The sequence below is a fragment of the Poecilia reticulata genome, chromosome 16 (genome assembly GCF_904066995.2).
Source record: "Poecilia reticulata chromosome 16, P_reticulata-male-v2, whole genome shotgun sequence".
NCBI lineage: Eukaryota > Metazoa > Chordata > Actinopteri > Cyprinodontiformes > Poeciliidae > Poecilia > Poecilia reticulata.
This window is the reverse complement of record NC_088845.1, coordinates 32,514,774-32,531,954: the sequence shown is the minus strand read 5'-3', so window position 1 is coordinate 32,531,954 and position 17,181 is coordinate 32,514,774. Positions and strand designations below refer to the sequence as shown.

Sequence of the window (17,181 nt, the reverse complement as noted above, 5' to 3'; positions counted from 1 at the left end):
TCCCGGATGACCGAGCTTCTCACCCTATCTCTAAGGGAGAGCCCAGCCACCCTGCAGAGGAAACCCATTTTGGCCGCTTGTATCCGTGATCTCGTTCTTTCGGTCATGACCCAAAGCTCATGACCATAGATGAGGGTGGGAATGTAGATCGAGAGCTTCGCTTTTTGACTCAGCTCTCTCTTCACCACGACGGACCGGTACAGCGCCCGCTTCACGGAAGACGCTGTCCCAATCCGCCTGTCGATCTCCCGCCCCCTTCTTCCCTCATTCGTGAACAAGATCCCCAGATACTTAAACTCCTCCACTTGAGGCAGGACGACCCCCCTGACCCGGAGAAGGCACTCTACCCTTTTCCGGCTGAAGACCATGGCCTTGGATTTGGAGGCACTGAGCCTCATCCCGGCAGCTTCACACTCGGCCGCAAACCACTCCAGCGAGAGCTGCAGATCACGATCTGATGAAGCCAACAGGACCACATCATCCGCAAAAAGCAGAGATGCGATCCTAAAGCTACCAAAACGGATGCCCTCAACACCTTGGCTGCGCCTAGAAATTCTGTTCATGAAAGTAATGAACAGAATCGGTAACAAAGGGCAGCCTTGGCGGAGTCCAACTCTCACCGAAAACGAGCCCGACTTACTGCCGGCAATGTGGACCAGACTCTGACACCGGTCATACAGGGACCTGACAGCCCGTATCAAAGGGCCCGGTACCCCATACTGCCGGAGAACCCCCCACAGGGCCCCCCGAGGGACACGGTCGAACGCCTTCTCCAAGTCCACAAAAAATATGTAGACTGGTTGGGCGAACTCCCACTCACCCTCCAGGACCCTGCTGAGGGTGTAGAGCTGGTCCAGTGTTCCACGACCAGGACAAAAACCACACTGCTCTTTCTGAATCCGAGGTTCGACTATCCGATGGACCCTCCTCTCCAGGACCCCTGAATAGACCTTACCAGGGAGGCTTACGAGTGTGACCCCTCTGTAATTGGAGCACACCCTCCCGTCCCCTTTTTTAAACAGGGGGACCAGAGGGTGGTGGGGACCACCACCCCAGTCTGCCAATCCAGGGGAACTGCCCCCGATGTCCATGCAACATTGCAGAGTCACGTGAGCCAACACAACCCTACAACATCCTGAGCCTTAAGGAACTCTGGGTGGATCTCATCCAGCCCTGGGGCCCTGCCACCGAGGAGCTTTTTGACCACCTCGGTGACCTCGTCCCCAGAGACTGGCGAGCCCAACCCAGAGTCCCCAGGCTCAGCTTCCTCAACAGAAGGCATGATGGTGGGATTGAGGAGGTCTTCGAAGTATTCCGCCCACAGGCCCACAACATCCCGAGTTGAGGTCAGCAGCACACCATCCCCACTATAAACAGTGTTGGTGATGCACAGCTTCCTCCTCCTGAGACGCCAGATGGTGGACCAGAATCGCTTCGAAGCCATGCGGAAGTCTTTCTCTAGGGCCTCTCCAAACTCCTCCAACACCCGAGTTTTTGCCTCAGCGACCACCCGAGCCGCATGCCGCTTCGCCCGCCGGTACCCATCAGCTGCTTCTGGAGTCCCACAGGCTAAAGAAACCTGATAGGACTCCTTCTTCAGCTTGACAGCATCCCTCACCGAAGGTGTCCACCAACGGGTTTGAGGGTTGCCGCCGCGACAGGCATCAACAACCTTGCGGCTGCAGCTCCAATAAGCCGCCTCGGCAATGGAGGCACGGAACATGGTCCACTCAGACTCAATATCCCCAACCTCCCCCGGAACGTGTTCGAAGTTCTGCCGGAGATGGGAGTTAAAGCTCCCTCTCACAGGGGACTCCGCCAGACGTTCCCAGCAGACCCTCACTACACATTTGGGCCTGCCAGGTCTGACCGGCTTCCTCCCCCACCACCGGAGCCAACTCACCACCAGGTAGTGGTCAGTGGACAGCTCCGCACCTCTCTTCACCCGAGTGTCCAAGACATACGGATGCAGATCCGATGAAATGATGACAAAATCGATCATCGAATTGCGGCCTAGGGTGTCCTGGTGTCAAGTGCACATATGGACACCCTTATGCTTGAACATGGTGTTGGTGATGGACAATCCGGGACGAGCACAGAAGTCCAACAACAGAACACCACTCGAGTTCAGATCGGGGGGCCGTTCCTCCCAACTACGCCCCTCCAGGTCTCACCGTCATTGCCCACGTGAGCGTTGAAGTCCCCCAGTAGAACAAGGGAGTCCACAGGAGGGGCACTCTCCAGTAGCCCCTCTAAGGACTCTGAAAAGGGTGGGTAATCTGAACTGTTGTTCGGCCCGTAAGCACAGACAACAGTCAGAACCCGTCCCTCCACCTGTAGGCAGAGGGAGGCTACCCTCTCATTCACCGGGGTAAACCCCAACGTACAGGCACCAAGATGGGGGGCAACAAGAATGCCCACTCCTGCCCGGCGCCTCTCACCGTGGGCAACTCCAGAGTGGAAGTACGTCCAGCCCCTCTCTAGGAGACTGGTTCCAGAACCAGAGCCATGCGTCGAGGTGAGGCCGACTATTTCTAGCCGGAACCTCTCAGCCTCGCACACTAGCACCGGTTCCTTCCCCACCAGAGAGGTGACATTCCACGTCCCAAGAGCCAGCTTCTGCAGCCGAGGATCAGACCACCAGGGTCCCCTCCCTCGGCTGCCGCCAGTTACACACTGCACCCGACTGCTTTGGCCCCTCCGATAGGTGGCGAGCCCATTGGAAGGGGGACACATGTCTCCTCTACGGGCTGAGCCCGACCGGGCTCCGTCGGTAAAAGCCCGGCCACCAGGCGCTCGCCAGGCCTGGCTCCAGAGGCCTGGCTCCACTCTGGAGCCAGGCCTGGCTCCAGAGTGGGGCCCCAGTGACCCGCGTCCGGGCGAGGGAACGCTAGATCCAAGGTTGTGCATCATAAGGGGTCTTCGGGCTGCACTTTGTCTGGTTCCTCACCTAGGACCTGTCTTCCTTGGGTGACCTTACCAGGGGCATAAAGCCCCAGACAGCATAGCTCCTAGGATCATTGGGACACTCAAACCCCTCCACCATGATCAGGTGGCAGCCCGAGGAGAAATTTATTTTACTAAAGGGAGAAAAACCATGTAGATTTACATGGCTTTTCATGTCTTGGCGTCTTCATAAAGAATTCATTGTTTTAACAAATTTATAAGCTGTGTTTACAAATAAATAATCCCTCTATATTTTTAATCATCATAGTTAATGATTTTTTTATATTCTTACCACTTTTAGGACTTTTGTGTGACAGAAGTGGAGTGGGAGGCCATCTGTTCTTTGCACTTCCTTTGTCCATTATTATTGAAGATTTTTATCTTTTGAGAATGACAACAGACTTATGTGTTTACTGGGTAATTAGGACACTCAGCCGCTTGTTATGATTCATGTCCTGTCCATGCTGTGTTAAGCACTCATTCAGCTCACCTGCCACACCTGATTGCTTACGTGTTCCACCTGGGCCCTGCCCTACTTAAACACCTCTCAGTCGCTGCCTCCTTGCCAGATTATCGACAGCCATGAGCCAGTAGAGATATAGCGTTTCCTTCCAAGCCGTCAGTGTTTCTACGACCCCTTTCTGTCTACGGATTTACCCCTCCTGCCAAGCCCTTCACGGATCCCGTCTGTTCTGGATTTCTGGACCCTGACTCGAGCACTGCCTCATAACCACCGAGTATCGCCTGCCCCTCAAGCTAAGTTTGCTCTCTCTGTCCTCCTGTGTACCTCTGCCTGATTATCGACAAAGTCCCTGGGCATTGCGTTTTGGATCTCATTGTGGAGATCTTCATTGCTTCCACAGAAGCCTGTTCTAATTGGTTTCCTGTCGTCAAACCCTCAGTTCCTCTTCTCCACCCGTCCACTGCTCTACAGGTCAGCTAAGTTGAGCATTTCAATGATGCCCCTCCTTTAGCTGTGCATCACCAGCCTTCTCCCCTCTCTCCTTAGTGTGTGTTTGACAACCTCTTCCTGAGCAGCAACCAGTATCTGAAAATAAATTTAAACTTGTTTTTTTCTTTGCGTACTCCTGTGTGTGGTTGAATTTCTGGGTCCCCACTGAGTGTCCTTACAGCAGCTATATGACGTTTTGGCATTTATCACAGCATACTGAGGCAAATGGCCATAATGAAGAAAAACAAACAGCTTGCTTAAGTTGGTAGCAGACTGGATATTGTTCATTGCGTCACATCCTGTAAAGGGTTCACACCACCAGATATCCAGTTAGCGCAACACAGAGCTAAGCTTAAAATTAACATATTTGCATTCAACTAGCATTTGACTTCTAAAAAAATCAACTATGTGAATGAAATAAGATCAATTTATAATTAATGCATAATTCAAACATTGTCACTGACACTTTACAATTTTAATATGCATTTTTTAAAATATTTTTACATCTTTACCGAAGAAGCAATCATAAATTCATTGTCCACCTGATAAGTCATATAGTGTTACAGTGTCCAAGCTTTCAGAGCAACTTCAGCTGCCCATGCTTTCATGAAGCAGGCTTTTCTTTCTGGTTATTCTGTGTAGTGGTTTGTTTAAATAACAGCCAAGGAAAAAGTCAAACACATGGTCTGAACCTATGTGGGTCTATGACAGTGTATTTACCTGTGTTCGAAGGATCTCTCCTTTGGTTAACTGCATGTCTCCGGTGAGTTCTTTAACAATGATGCCCAGGGGTTCCAATCGCTTACTGAAGTAATTAGTCATCTCAGCTGCCAAGGCCTTCATTGGAGCCACATATACTATCTGCAAAGAGAGGAAAGGAGAGAGAGAAGTGTGGAAATAAATAGGATACATGTAGGAGTGCTAAGGTGAGCAAGGTAGAAAATGGAGGTAGAAGTTGGAAGGACACTGTGGTGATAATTGAGCAAAGAGAGGTAGGATCATTTGTTCCCTGGCAACCGGTACAAATCACAGTTCATGGAGAAATACTAAAACAGCTGCTTGCATGAGGAAAGTTTAATGATTGATGTATGAAAAGTGACTATGTAATAAGAGTGTAAGATCTAAAGATGAAGAACAAAACTGTTGGATGTGTTTGAATAAAAAATATAAATGGTAAAATATTTTAGAGGTCCAACACTGTGGGTTTCTGTGAAAACATAAGTTTTATAGTCACTAACTTTATCGTTACAGACCCAACTAACATGGAAATTGTTAATTTATTGTGCAGCTTTCTGAACTAAGAATCTATGTTGTAGAAAATAACAAAACCTCACCTATATCAAATATTATTTGGGCTGTACTTTATTAGATTTAAATGTAATAAGACTGAGCTGGGCTGAAGTAATACATAATGCTCACCATTGTGTTGAAATGGATTGTTTGTATTAAATTAGTTGGATAGAAAGATATTAGCCAAAATTTGGGGTTAGTTCTACTTTGTCTGAATTTCCTCTGAAACTTAGGGAATTAAGAGTTCACTTCTGACCCCACCATTCCCGCCTACTGTAGTGACATCTTACACCTGAAACAGTTAGTTCAGTCAACTCCTAAATCACAACAACACCAAATGAGAAATCATCCTAAGAGAAAAACTAAAACAATATCTTGCTGATGTTTTACCAAGCAAGATATTGCTTGGTAAGCAATATGAGGGTCAGACCTTAAATTCATCCTTTTTGATAACGCCACCAGGCTGTAGGTGCTGACGGATCTCATGCAGGACTGTCAGCATGGCGATGTTGGTCTTGCCAGCACCAGTTGGAGCGCAGATCAAAAGGTTTTCATTGGTGTTGTAGGCTGTCTCAAATACTAGAGACTGGATCCTGTTCAGACGCTCCATTCCCTTGAACACCAACTGTCCGACCTGAGCATGAAAATTTAGCAGAAGGATTAATAGAAGTTATGTGACTCAGAAAGAAAAATAATTTACTTTAAAGATGACGACTATCATGATGATGGAACATTCAATTAGGAAAAAGTAAGATCAATATAGTTATTTTTCCTATCAAACCTTCAGCTGTCACTAAAAGTGAAAAACATGTCTTTGCTGAGCAGTTTCCACAGATCAGTTTAATGTAACTTCTTAATTTAAATGTAAATTAATTTCTTCCACTTTCAAATACTAAAATAATTTTTTAAATCTCAAATATAATGTTAAACGGGGAATGAGCAGGGAATGTCCCAAAAAAAAAAAAAAAATACAGGGATCAATGACTGACGTAGTCACTCACACAGCTGAGTGGTGTTTAGCTAGTTTCCATTGGCAACTAGATCTGGGCCAGGATCAACATTTTTGTGAAAATGCCCATATAGCCAGCCACCATTCAGCGATAAACCCACCCTGTAGAGTCTACCATAGCGATTCTGCTGAAGTAAAATGCGGGCAAGTGATCTATGACAGTGTCACTGTCTGAGCCAAAGTGTGTCTGAGGTGACTGTGCAATGAGTGGGGCATCAAAAAGCACAGAGAAGAAAAGTGTATATGTTGGGATCAGCTGTCACTCAAACTGCCCTCCATTTGGCTTCACGATGGCAACAGAGTGTGGGTGATGGCCCTCAATCTTACCCTGCCTCTGATGAGCACAGAATGCCACACACACACACACACGCACGCACACACACACACACACCCCTACACACACACGCACACACACACAATACTGTAAAAACACAAGCAAACAAGGTTCCTTCATTTCATTATGGAAAACACGTGTACCACTCAGACACTTTTCCTGAAGAGATTATAAGATTTCAATACTAACTATACTTTATATTATATGATAAATAAAGACAAATGAGATGTCATTGATTAACAAAACAAGATCTTCACGTTGCACATGACAATATAAATATTTGGTACTTTTATAGAATTTTAGATAACAAAACCATTTAGGAGTTGTTCACCAATGCGAGACAGTTCAAGCTTTCAGCACTATCAAACAGATATAAGGGTTTCCTCCAGTGTGTTATAGGCCTGGTGGCCCGCCATGCTTTACTACCCCCACCGCAAGGCTAAGCCTTTCTTGTTTATGTTTTTAGGGAAAAAAAATAAATCGCTTCTTTTTTTTAAGCCGGATTTATCTGTTGATCTGAGCGTTTCACTGGCGGAACAGATTTAGTCCTAAAATATATGTTTATAGAAGATAGGTTTATTGTTTATGTGTTTAAAGCCCGACCAATTACACCGCTGGCACTTCTGCATGTCAGACGTGCGTTGAGCGAGCGATGAGAATGATTTATATTTGTAGACAGAATTTGTCTCAACACGCTACCCAGCGCCATGCTCTGTCTGCGCTGATGAAGTTTATGTATGCGTGTCCGGTTGGCCGGAGCTTTAGTGGCAAACAAACCAGCGCTAACCTCATCATGCAAGTTCAGTCCGGTGAGGAGCTTTCGCGCTCGCCTCGTAGTCGCGCTTCATACTGGTTTTATATTATTTTATTAATATTTTTATATTATTTTTCCGGTTACACGATGCATCAAACCATATCAAATGCTTTGTCCATTTAGTCAGACAGAGTTAATGTGCACGGCTGCACGAAGATCTGAGAAAGTCGTCCCTTAAACTTGAGCAACAGTTTCTGTGGCCCTTATTAAAAACTCAACAGACACGAAATGGAAGAGCTACTAAAGTCAGATTAGTGGCATTTAATTAAATCTCCCGTTTGTTGCGCAGTGCAACGGGTCATGCAGAGCCGGTCAAAGGCTATATGAGACCTTGAGCAGAATTTGACTTGGGGCCCCTTTTGTTGCTCAAAACATCAGCACCTCTAATAATTTCGTAGATTTAGTGAAATCTGGGAGAGGAGTAGTAGTTTAAATGGCCAACCTAAAAAGCAATCAGTTATATTTGCAGTTTAGTAATTTGTATTTGTGAACAAACAGAGCTCAAACTCAAAGATTAAACTCATAGCATCAGATTGTTACTACGGTAACAAAACAAAAGATATTTTGCCATTTTAAGCTCTACCATTGCAGGTAGAGCTTTCCAATTGCATGCTCCCTTTCCAATTATTTGATCTTATTTCCCAAATCCTTTTGTTCTTTCATTCTGGCTTTTTTCATTCTGGATGATATTTCTATTATTTTCCCTATTATTACTGTTTTTTCTCCTTCCCATAAAATTGTTGAACTTTGTCTATGCGTATCATCACTTCTGGGAAACAATTGACATGATGCCGGCTCCGCCCCCATGCAGACGTGGAGCATTTCTCCCTCAATCATTCCAGGGCATTTGTCAGCGACTGACCAATTGGTGATCGCAATATGTCAGAAAGTGCAGATCCCATATCTAGATGAACTGACTTCAACAATATTGGCAGTGTTTATCATAGCAAACTACCATATGTTAGTCAGTACGAAGGTAACCGGTCGGCTGCACAAACAGACGAGTCAAAACCTTGTCTGTTTGTGCTTGCAAAGCTTGTCATTTTATTTTAACGAGGAAAGATGCAGCAATGGATAGCACTCGTCAATCATATTGACTGGCAGCTCTCGGTGTAACTGTGGATTTGCAGCGAACACTTTATAATGTAACCAGCATTTACTTGAGTAATATTTTGTGAAAATTTTTTACTTAAGAGTAATTTTACTGCACTGTACTTTTTTCTTTTACTTGAGTAATAATTTTACTCTTAGTTGAGAAGATTGCTTTTGCATTTAAAGAAATAGACTTCAGAAATTGGAAACCTTAGATTTCTGTAATATATGGGCCAATGTTCATGCAAATTTGAGCATATTACTCAACATTTTATACGTCACTGTTTATATCCTTATTGTTTATTTTGTAATAATAAACATGGATATTTCATTTGAAATGTTAAATAAAGGTTTATGTATTTATATTAAAGTAAAAGCATATTTAGTCTTTTTTTTGACTGAACACAAATTACAGCTAGATTCAGAAAGACAATAAACTGCTAAACATTTTTTTCCTTTTTCATAAAACGGTTATTTCCTTCTGTGTTCCTTCTTTTCCCATAACAATGCTGATTCAGGATGCCCTAAGCATAGACAGCAGTATTATTTATTCAAGGATTCATTAGAAGTATGTCATCACTTTCCTCTTTCCTTCACTTCATTCCAGCACTCACAGAAAGAAAGAAATAAAGAGTCTATGTCAGGCAAGAAAATGCTGTGTTCTGTTCGGACGTTGGTCCTGGAGACCAGCAGGAAGGAAGAGGTTATTAATGTATCAAAGAGTAACTTTATTAGAGTTCACTCTAATAAAGTTCTTCTCCAACTGCCACTCCTTACCTCTACATGGGAGATAACGAGGCATTCTTAAGCTAGAGGAGATGCACAGTCCCTCCAGCAAATTCTGAATCTGGCTTCTACATCAGGTGACCTCTTTCAATAAAGATAAATAACAGTTCTGCTAAAATCACTTCCTGTACATGACAAAGTACTTCATACTTTCTCTAAGCTCTGACCCAGGAAGCAGCTCATTTAGCTGAATCCTGGTGCTGTTGTCATGATGGAAATCTTAAGACCATTCATGAGGTTAAATATATGAATAGGTCAGTAACACTTTTATTAGTGCAGACAAAACCTAAATTGCTGCACTTCCTCATCCCTACTGTCCGTCCGTCCGTCCATCTTCTTACACATTTATCCAGTTAGGGTCGGGGGGGCTGCTGGTGCCTATCTCCACCTGTCAACAAGCGAGAGGCAGGGTACACCCTGGAAAGGTTGCCAGTCCATTGCAGCTCATCCCAAACCATACATAATATAGAAGCCACAATGTTATAACATTGCACAGCAAAAGGTTTCAGCAAAAGGTTGGAACTTCCTGTCCAAAGCCCAAGAGTCAAATTTCCCAGGGAGGATAAGCATTGTGCTCCCCTGATAGCTGGAAATTATGTTCTGTCCCTATTTTAAACGTAAAGTCCACCACTGCAGTTTACCCAGACACGGCCATAACATTGAAAGCAATATTGTTCACAAGTCTTAAAAACAGCAAACAAAAAATGCTCATAGCATTAGCATCAATTGACATGTCAAAGTGCGTGTAACTGAAGCTTTTTTAATACCTTAGAGCAGTGTTTTTCAACCTTTTTGACCCAAGGTACGTTATTTTAATTGAAAAAATCTCGAGGCACACCACCCACCAAAAATGGAAACAAAGATACTCTGTAGCCGCCTATATTACATATATAGTCATCCTTATCAAAGTGTCTTGAATAGCAATCAAATAAACACAAAAAAATGCATTTTTATCACATTTTACATTGAAGAAATTGAAGAAAGACAAAGCTCTTCCTCCACAGCTCTCAGTCTCTTTCTGGTTTTAGTTTTTATAGTAGCCAGGCTTGAGAAGCTCATTTCACACAGACATGTTGTGGGAAATGGACCCATGTTCTTTCCAACCCAACTACTGCTGAGCTTCACTGTCTTTTCCATCACTGTCGTCAGTCTTGCTAGATTCAATGCTCTCACCGCTACCTGTAACATTCATGCATCACTAATTCTCTTGTTGTAATGTAAAATGCTCTGTACCTACTGCCATCTAGTGGTAAGAAAATAACATGATTACACCGCTAGTCACTGCTACAGCAGACACTCAAAGATGGCATTATTTGCAGATAATTCATTTTCAAAAAATCTTTTAAAATCAATTACCGTATTTTTCGGACTATAGAGAGAACCATACTAGCACCTTCAATTAAAAAAAAACAACAAAAAACTGGAAGCTGCTCTCAATTTTCCATAAGGACCCAGCAGAGGGCGGCGTCCTAATAAATCTGCTGCATATATTAAGGACGCAGCACTCCGTCTCCAAAGCCAAACCATGGTTTCGTTCACACCGAGCTTAAATGCAGCGGCACTATTTCCCTCCTGTAGTGCCAGATCGACAGCCCTCAACTTAAAAGCTGCATGATATGAGTTTGAAAACATTTCTCCATCGTGCCTGCTGCTTAAAAATACCCCTGAACAGGTTGAAAATTAGCACGTTCTTCTTTTGATTTACAATTTTGACTTCTAATGATTCACTTCCTGCTAGAGAGCCCCCTGGTGGTTGAAGAAAAATACACAGCAAAGCCACAGCGGGCTACAATCCGCATGGTTAAAAGCTTAGAAAAAAAGTAGCAGCTTATAGTCAGAAAAATACTGTATCGTAGGTGAAATTGAATAATTTCCACGGCACACTTGACGATTACTCACGGCACACTAGTGTGCCGCGGAACAGTGGTTAAAAAACATTGCCTTAGAGAGTCAACCCAGCCCAAGAAATGGCTCACCTTCCTCCTAGCTCTAAGACTGTATAGGTTGACACTGTGCCAAGATGAAGTAAGAAACTGTTGTGGTTTTGTTTTTGATTTGCTCTACTGCAGCAAAATCATACACCTGCTAGATACAATTTATTGTTATGTCTGTTGCACATCACTGAACTAAAACTGCAGGTTGAAGTGGTGTAGTCTGCAGCCACTCACTGTCCTGAGCAGCAGACAGTAATTGTACAAAAAGCATAAATTATGCTTTTCCAAAATATTATGAAAACTTACATACATCCCAGCATTCCAGACAACACAAATAAACAGAAGCAGTTTCTGGACCAACTTCAATTTACAACCCTGTCAGAAAAGAGCAACAACAATTTGGATGAAAAGCTGAGTATTCAATAACTTAAAATGGCTGCAACCCACATGAAATCTGGTAAAGCTCCTAGCCCCAATGGTCTACCAACTGAACTTTACAAGAAATTTCCAGATAAATTACTGTCCCCTCTATTTGAAGCCTTCAATGAAAAGGCATACTGCCCCAAACAAATAAACTTTCCCAAAGTTATTATGTTTCTTTAGGAACAACAATTTGAAGATAAAGATACAAGAAAATAAAATTAAGATCATAAAAATACATACAATTTACAAAGGGGAATTTTTGGTGGAAAAAATTACATGTGAAGGTAAGCAAGCAAAGTCATAAAAAACAAAGAACAGCTCTCACTGACAAACTTGAGTCCTCTCGTTCATGGCATAGAGCCAGGGATGGCCCAAGGCATAAGCAAACTAAGCAGCCGCTTAGGGCCCCAGGGCTACCAAGAAGCCCCCTCAGTGGAGACGTTTTTTTTTTTCTTTTTATTAATGATTCCCATGTCATTATAATATCAGAAACACACAATTTCAATATAAAGTGATTTGTTTTTACAATAATATATATTTGATAATATATGTAGAAATGGATGAAAAGAAAAAAAAATGCTCTTGAGGCCCCCTGGTGGCCGTGGTAGGTACCGCACGCGTCGCCGGTATCATGAGCTGCAGTGCAATGAGCAGAGAATCCAAACATCCAAAGCTCTGGTCAGAAGTTAAGTAAGCAAAACAATGTCTCAAAAAAGGACTTATCCTTCAGGGAGGGAGAAAAGAAAGACGAAGAATAGAAAAAAAGCCAAGATAAAGGTCTGTCTTAATATGTCTTTGTAATGTAAGAGATTTGTAAAGCTGCCAATAGAAAATTAGCTTGAACTGTCCAGTTCAACAGAAAAATATTTATGCTAGGGTCTTTATGTTTGTGTGAAACTGATTTTAAACTTTAAATGAGTTGATTTTCATGGTTGGCTCTATATATTTCTGAGATATTTTTGGATTCAAAACGCAAAGATTGATAAGGTTTGATAGCAATAATTATAATTTCTCAATGTTTTGACATTGTCTAGCAAAATGTTTATACGTCAGGCTACATAGCTGCTACATCAATGAACTGCTCTATGTTGTAGTTGGGGATATGTTGTTTGCCGCTGAGCATAATCATTTTGTGGATAAAACAAACATTATTTTTACATCAACTTCTAAGTTATGTGAAACTTCTGTTAAAATCATTTGAAGGCTCAGAATCAGTCCAGTACCGGTACTGGTCTACATTCTCAGAGGAGAAAGACTCACCTGGTATAAATAACACTTTTCGCTATTGGAGTAACGCTTAAGAGAAAGTAATTTAATCAAAGAATGTCATGAATATGTGTGTAGGGCTGCACCGACTGCAGTTTTCTGGCCGATCCCTGGTTCCTGATCTTTAAAAAGCCTGACCTGCCGATTTTGATTTTGGCTGATATTATTTTTCTTTTGTCTGAAATGTTACTAAATATAGCAAGAAAGTCACTGAGTTGCAACAGTGGGGATGATATTGTTAACTGTAAACATGCAGACCTGACCTGGTGGGATGGTCTGTCAGTCACACCTCTCACTGTAGAGCAGAAGAGGACAGATTTATAAAAACTTTGACGAAGATAAGATTAGGGGATAAGATGGGCTTCACATGTAAGTATCAGCCGAACAACTCTCCCCCAAAATTAAGGGAATCGGCACCCAGAAATCAATTGGTCGATAAATCAGTTGGTCAATAAATGTATCCTATTATACACAGGGGTGAAAGTAGTTTTGAATTCTTGGAGGTACTATGACAACAATAACTATATATATATATATACATTGCTTCTTTATGTGCTTTGGAGTTTCTGTGCCGATTGTTTTTTTTTTGCGAAGCGATAAAAGCTGGGTAGCTCTTGAATTGTTACAAAATAAAGCTGTATTTTCTCACAGCCCACTGGCTGCAATGTTGACACCTTGAGATGCTATGAGACCTAAATCCTGAACATCATGGCATGGAGTGGATCCCAGTTTTCCATGTCTGGCATATAATCATTCATTTTAGCTTTTAAACTGGTTCTATTGATCCTGTGTCCAGACAGAGAGATAATCAGTAGCTTAGCATCATGACCTGTTTGTTCTGAAGATCCTGCAGCTTCCACTTCTCTTCCTAACATGGCGCCTCCTCACCCCGACTCTCATACTGATAGGAGGAACCACAGAGCTCTGTTAGGTTAAAAGCACATCTTCTGAAGTTGGGATATTTTTCCTCCAAAAGGTTCCAGAGGAATCACCTCAAACCAGATGTTGGACTGGATTTTATTTCAATGTCATTTGTGAATGTTAGCTTCTCATTTTCAACAGTGGAGTTATAAAGGTTGAAAAAGGTTATTATTTTGGAGAATGTATAATCAACATCAATATTTCCACTAAATAAGAAGCAAAAAATAGTTTGATAAAGGAAAAGCCTCTCAGACTCGAAGCCCGACAGCACCAAACTATTATTTTTAATATTAGACAATTAATTTAATTTCACATAATTATCGCGGTAGAAGCCATTTGTTTGTTAAATACTTCGTGAAACATATTTACCATGTTTCATGTTTGTTGTGAAGGCCTTATAGTCACAAAGAACGAGGTAATTAGTCCAAGTTTGTCGTTTATTGAATGTTCAGAAATTACAGCGGCTGAAAAGCGCCATGAGAAAGGTAAACAAAGGTAAAACAACCTGAACAGGTGATCAACTCTAAACCACTCGCACCTTTTTACTTTCCGTCTCTGTCATTTAAGCACACCCGTTGCCATGGCAACCGCCTGCGCACCTCAAGCCCAGCAGAGATTACTTTAAAAAACGTAACATTCAGTCCGTTAAGATATTAGATTTTCAGGCTTGATATTTATTTTGCGATTATTAATAAGCCTCCCTGAACACAGCGGTGGTTGATTAGTTAAACTCCTGCTCTGCTAGTTATTTTGGTAATGGAACCGAAACGCACAGAATTACAAACACCTTGTTGAAACAATAATCGTTGAGATTATTATTGTTGTTGGGTCATTAATTTGAACACGTTTTGTTGATTTTTGTTGTTGTTGTTCTTTAGTTACGATCGCTTTAAGTGATCCAGAGGACGTGCTGGTCTCAACCTGAGTGAAGTTGGCCCCCCCACCTTCTTCAAATCAGACAAAATTGGTGTCAAACGTTTGTGCTACGTTTGTGCTGGTTTGTGCAGCAAAATTTTTCGTTTGTGCCGCTATCATTTTAAAGATATAAAGAAATGTTTCTAGAGGTCACCCAAGGTCAACCACCCCCCCACCTTCTTCAAATCAGACAAAATGGGTGTCAATCAACTCAGCTATGTTTGTGCTGGTTTGTGCAGCTAAAATTTTCGTTTGTGCTGCTTTGGTTTTGAATATATTAATGAAGCCAGGGACTCCTGCCATCAGGAGCTGTATAACTAGAGGAGGCTGCCGACACTTCTCTGCCAGATTGTTAGCCAGTGATGATACAGGCTCACCTCAGGTCAAACCTTTCTGATCCCTTCCTAGATCCTGATCCTTTGTGTCTCTGACCTGTTACAGCTGTTTGTCCTGAGACGTGCTGGAGAAAGCAGATTCTGTCAAGACCCTTCTGGACCTACAGATCGGCAGCCTCCCTCCCAGCGCAACAGTTCCAGCTCCCGAACTTACCTGTCCATCCTCCAACGCTGCCGCAGCCCGCAGTCCTCCGCACCTCAAACAAACTCCGGATTCCCCAGGATTTCCCCCCAGCCCTTTCCCCTCCCGATTGGAGGTAAGCTTGCCACCAGCACCGTCTCCAAATTTCAGACGACCTCAAACTTACCGTCTCTTTCTCCTTCAGTTGACCCAAGTTCCAGTCCCGACGCACTCAGACCGTTTACCTGTGTTTCTTTCCCAACTTGTTGCAATAAATCACTTAAATCATTCTCGGTTTCTGGAGTGGATCTGCATGTGGGTTAGAAAATTAAACCACAACATGACAACAACATTCTCAAATTTCAATTCCCTATTAAAACCTAATTCCGTTTTTATGGGTGCTTTCTTCTTTTATTTCCAATTTTGACTTCCAATGATTCACTTCCTACTAAAGAGCCCCCTGGTGGTTGAAGAAAAATCCACATATAAACCGCACCGGGCTATAAGCTGCATGGTTTGAAGCTTAGGAAAAAAGTAGCGGCTTATAGTCCGGAAAATACGGTATATGAAAAAAAAAGCTAAATGCTCTCTGGTATTGTTCAGGGTGCCGGACCTAATGTGGAGGCATAGTTTGGGGATCACTGCTCTAGAGAGTCTTCCTCTGTGCTGCTGTGCAGCTGGGGAACCACACACAGAGACATTAGCAGATAATGGTTTCAATAGAGCATTGATAGAAGGACACCAGCAGTTGTTGAGAAATATTGTTCCTCCTCAGGACTCTCAGGAAATAGAGTCTCTGCTGGGCCTTTTTTACCAGTTCTGCTGTATTTACATCCCAGGCCAGGTTATCCATGATGTGAACTCCCAGGAAACTGAAGTTTGACACCCTCTCCACAGGCTCTCCGCAGATGTTTAGTGATTCAATGTCTCTTTTCCTTCTCCTAAAATCCACAATGATCTCCTTGGTCTTGGCTGTGTTTAGGATGAGGTTGTTGTCAGTGTAACAAGCTGTCAGTCGCTCCACCTCGTTCCTGTAGGCAGACTCATCGTCCCGAGATGAGGCCCACTACAGTTGTATCGTCTGCAAATTTAACGAGGGTGGTATTTTGATGGACTGAAAAGCAATCGTGTGTGTACAGCGCAAAGAGCAGAGGGCTCAGCACACAGCCTTGAGGAGAGCCAGTACTGATGTTGATGGATGAAGAGGTATGGGGGTCCATTCTGGAACCTTCAGATTTCCTCAGGGTGGAATATGCAGGAATCAAAAACTGTGACATGTGGTCAGACTGCATCAGGTGAGGTAACTGCTTGGCTCTATAACCCCATTTGATGTTGGAGTAGACCTTATCCAATGTGTCGAGTCCTCTGGTAGCGCACTTTACATGTTGATAGAATTTGGGGAGCACTACCTTTTAAATGACATGATTAAAATCTCCAGCAATAATGAAAATTGCATCTGGATAGTGGCTCTGTTGGTTATTAACGCTGTTATACAGTATTCTGAGGGCCGAATTTGCATTGGCAGAGCGTGGAATGTAAACGACAGTGATCATTATTACAGTGAAATCTCTGGGAAGGTAGAAAGGTCTGCATTTCAGAGTCATATACTCCAAGTCAGAGGTGCACTGGCTGTCCACAGTCACAGTGTCTGTACACCAGGTGTTGTTGATACACACACAGACTCTGCCCCCTCAGCTCTTACCAGAATCCGCAGTCCTATCAAAACCCCGTGTTGTATAGCCTATTAGCTTAATGGCTGAGTCCGGGATTCCTGAATGAAGCCAGGTTTCTGTAGTCATGACTATGCAGCTGTCCCTGACAGTTCGATCCGTAACGGTCAGGAGCCTTAGTTCGTCTATTTTGTTAACAAGGGATCTGGTGTTAGTGAGGAAAATTCTCACAAAGAAATTATATAAAAGCAATCACCTTGTCAAATTCAGTCGACGACATTGTTGCATATAAATGCTACAGACTAGCTGAAAG

At 43.1% G+C, this 17,181-nt stretch overlaps 1 protein-coding gene across 4 annotated transcripts in view; it reads right to left on the bottom strand.

Moving 5' to 3' along the window:
• Positions 1 to 17,181, bottom strand: part of ascc3 (activating signal cointegrator 1 complex subunit 3) — a 368,031-nt gene that overhangs the window by 253,556 nt on the left and 97,294 nt on the right. For all 4 annotated transcript variants that reach the window (XM_008432857.3, XM_008432855.2, XM_081597178.1 and 1 more), the window contains 2 exons: positions 5,619 to 5,822; positions 4,619 to 4,759 (listed from right to left, as the gene is read on the bottom strand). In XM_008432857.3, the coding sequence (XP_008431079.2) occupies positions 4,619 to 4,759; positions 5,619 to 5,822 (345 nt within the window). The remainder of the gene's footprint in view (positions 1 to 4,618; positions 4,760 to 5,618; positions 5,823 to 17,181) is intronic.